We start from the raw sequence: 3,780 nt of genomic DNA, 5'->3' as shown, positions 1-3,780 counted from the left end.
GTAAAATTTTATATAACTTTTCTTCTCAGTTTAACCCAATCTACTATAATCTTTGGGGTCGTCCATATCGAATCTGACACCCTGTATAATCAGTATCTGACAAACCGATAAAAAAAACTGTCATCAGTTACTGATGGCAACACTCAGTGTCTAACCAGTTTTTTAGTGTATTGTAGAAACTGATTATTAAAACTGCAAGTCAACTGAAAAGCATTACCAGTAACTGACTCTCGTAATCAGTCACTGATAGAACGTCACAAGTTACTGATTCAACTTCATCAGTTACTGGTACAGCTGCTCAGTTCTTTTTCTTAAGGGTGACGTTTAAAAAGTATATATAAAGGCTTAGGCAAGGCATTGTTTAAACCAATACCAACAGTGCGTCGAAAAGCAATAAAATAGTCAATGTGTAATAACATAAATTACAATTAAAAAAATAAAATATAATATTCCAAAAAATGTTTTCCTATTAAAAATGACTAGTGAATTCTATTCTTACTACTTTTTAAAAAACTAATCACTAAAAAAACATTTGTTACAGTTTGATAGGACTGACATCACCAATTCGCAGACGCAGAATGTTGCAGCAAAACGTGGTGGTTGTAAAGAACGCTGTGAAGCGTTATGGGAAAGAAGAGTTGGTGCTCGACGGATTCAATATGACGGTTTCAAACGGTTCCGTGTATGTAACCATTCTTTGTCTTGTCAACACAAAACATTATTCGTCTTCCTATTAATTTCCGTTTAGACGAATAAGGTTGCATGTAAATATCATGAGTTTATCAAAAGAACCCCATATGCTCGCTATAAGAAAGGAAACAATGCAGTGAAGATTGAATTGCTACTGATTAATATAATATTATACTTCAGATTACTTGTGCAAATTTTAATATTGTTCCACAAACCTGAACCTACATATCTAACATGTCATTTATGGATAACTGATACTACTTTTTTCATCTTTTGATAGAAGTTGCCTGAACTGTCTGTCATCACGCTCTTTCACGCATACCTTCATCAATTGCTTAAATTGTCATCGTTTGTAAAATAGGAACCTCTTTGGGGAATGGTTTATAGGGTGTCACATTTTAAATGATCCACGCATATATCTTTTTGGGGAAGACGGCTAACAAAAAATGACCTCAGCAAAAGTTGTTGGGTTTCGAGGGGGAAATAAGATGGTGTTATGAATTTAACCTTGAATACATGCTTGAAGATTACGTGAAGGTCATCTTCAATTTTTTAAATAAAATCCCTATGGTTTAATATACTAACTTATTCTACCAATTAATATGAACTTTTGTCTGAAACATTTTTTATTTGCTTAATACTTTTTGAGATATTCAAGAGAAAATTTATAACTTTTTCAATATTTAGCTTATGATATCTCAATAACTCTTTGTCGGAGGGAAAAGTAGTAGGACTTGTTTTACTTGATTTAGTCTCCGGATTTTGCTGTTGCAATAGTATTCCAATTATTAAAAATTTTTGTGTAATGTAACATATATAAAATTTACATAGGCCCAAGCAGTATCTCGTAAACGAAATATTTTCATCACACAGATACACGCTGTTGGGGGCCAGCGGATGTGGCAAGACAACCCTGTTGTCCTGTATCGTCGGATTACGTTATCTCGACAGTGGAGAGATGTGGGTCTTGGGGGGATCTCCGGGCAGTGTGGGCTGCGGAATTCCAGGGCCTCGGGTGGGTTATATGCCGCAGGATACATCTTTAGTCGAACTGTTTTCTACGAGCGATGCTCTTTATTACTTCGGCAGGATCAATGGGCTTGACGATAAGGAGATCGGTAAGATACCGAATAGGTACATGGGTTAAGAAAACTTGTAGTTGTTGCGCGCAAAATATCATGTAAATTCTGACAAGTTTTACTTTTACTTTTAAGTAAGTCTTTCAAGCGGTTCTAATTTTGTCTTGCTCGAAAGATATTTCATTATGTCAATTTAAAACGACAGTTTCTTCATGTTGTTTCCAAGAAACGAGACATAGGTTTTTCTCGGAATTGTTCGAACTGCCTCCAGCAAATCAGTTGGTGAAGAACATGAGTGGAGGTCAACAAAGAAGGGTTTCCTTTGTCGTCGCATTGATGCATAAGCCCGAACTTCTAATTCTCGATGAACCCACCGTAGGTTTGGACCCAATTTTGAGAGAAAAGCAAGTAGAATTGGCTCCTTTTTAGACGTGATAAGCACAAAATATTAAGAAAATGTTTGGACGTTCTTTTTCACAGCATTTGGGCTTATCTGATCAAACTAACACAGGAGGAAGGCACCACCGTATTGATAACGACGCATTATATCGAAGAGGCTAAAAAGGCTAATACAGTGAGTCGCCATTAGATATAACATTATCATGATTTTATTCAACATTTAAAAGTTTTCTAGATATGTCCAGATAACTTTTATGTGATAAATAAAATTGTGATAGTCATAATGACGTCATTATGAGTTTTATGTTCTATCTGGGTATCATATTACGAATAGTCAAACTAATGTCAAAATTATGTCACGATTTTGACATCAAGAAAGCATCAAAAATTTATGCAACTTGACATCATTTTGACGAACTAAAATTTGATTATATTTTGACATCATTTTGACATCATTTTGACTTTTTTGTTCTCCTTGGGCAGTTTACTAGTTGTTACTATTTGTTATTCATATTAAGTGCACAATGTAAACTGGGCTAATTTTAATGCTATACTTAGCATTATTACGTTAACTCTTCCCTGTAGTGAATTAAAATTCTTATTGTAAAACATATTACCTCAGCCAGGATTCGAAACTGGGACCTCCCTCAATCCGGCACGCAGGACAGGGTAGAAAAAGACGGTATATGAATTCACTTACAAGTAACACTACCCAACTGATACTCACCGATTTGAATGAAACTTAACATACTTATTAAACATCGAAAAATATTAAATACGTGTTTTTTTGTTTCGGCTAAATACGCTTTTTAGGGGTAGAAAGGACCCCTCAACCCCTGGAGGTGGAAACGGTTATGGCTAATTATTTCTGAAACGATACATTTTCTGAAAAAAGTGCTTAGGACCAAAGTTGTAGAAAGCAAAGTGATGCACTTGATGGTGACCTTGAAGTCGACCTTGAGGTCGATTTTCAAGGTCATTTAAAAATCATTTCATGTTTTTCAAAGGGAGTAATTTACTTTTCATCCCGAGAATCGATAGAGCGTAAAATTTTACATTCAGAACGTTGGTGATTTGTAAATAAAACAAGCCTTTGCAATTTAAAATTGTTCATTGATCCAACCAATTAAGGCAATATCAGTCAATAATTCGATCAATAAAGGAATTAAAAGTTAATTATACATGAAAATAAGGCAAGATATGTGATCGAGATCCAGCCAGTGAAGGCAAGATTTCATAATTTCTTTTCATGGTCTGTGTATGGAGCATTTTTTTGCGATAAAAGATAAAGCTAATCCTCATTATTGCCATGAATATAAAGAATAATGCCAATTATCATGGAATTTATACTCATAGACTATGAAAAGAAATTATGAAATCTTGCCTTCACTGGCTGTATCTCGATCACATCTTGTGCCTTCACTGGCTGGATCTCGATCACATCTGGCCTTCACTGGCTGGATCTCGATCACATCTTGCCTTATTTTCATGAATAATTAACTTTTAATTCCTTTATTGATCGAATTATTGACTGATATTGCCTTAATTGGTTGGAACAATGAACAATTTTAAATTGCAGAAGCTTGTTTTATTTACAAATCACCAACGTTCT

At 34.7% G+C, this 3,780-nt stretch overlaps 1 protein-coding gene across 5 annotated transcripts; it reads left to right on the top strand.

Annotated features, from left to right (window-relative positions):
* The first annotated feature begins 143 nt into the window (after positions 1-143).
* Positions 144-2,376, top strand: LOC105569685 (ABC transporter G family member 23-like). Of its 5 annotated transcripts, none has more exons than XM_012026345.1 (5): positions 144-288; positions 542-682; positions 1,564-1,808; positions 1,996-2,173; positions 2,250-2,376. In XM_012026345.1, the coding sequence occupies exons 2-5, from the start codon at positions 579-581 to the stop codon at positions 2,356-2,358; spliced, it is 636 nt and encodes a 211-aa protein (XP_011881735.1). In that variant the 5' UTR covers positions 144-288; positions 542-578; the 3' UTR covers positions 2,359-2,376. The 5 variants fall into 5 exon arrangements, with proteins under 5 accessions (XP_011881735.1, XP_011881769.1, XP_011881744.1 ...); XM_012026379.1 differs by lacking the exon at positions 144-288 and adding an exon at positions 293-317; XM_012026354.1 differs by lacking the exon at positions 144-288 and adding an exon at positions 307-331.
* Positions 2,377-3,780: the final 1,404 nt, after the last annotated feature.

This window comes from Vollenhovia emeryi, unplaced genomic scaffold (assembly GCF_000949405.1).
Source record: "Vollenhovia emeryi isolate VEMERY1.0 unplaced genomic scaffold, V.emery_V1.0 DF942201.1, whole genome shotgun sequence".
Classification (NCBI taxonomy): Eukaryota; Metazoa; Arthropoda; class Insecta; order Hymenoptera; family Formicidae; genus Vollenhovia; species Vollenhovia emeryi.
Note: the sequence above shows the minus strand (reverse complement) of the source record. Positions and strands in the feature narration are given on the sequence as shown.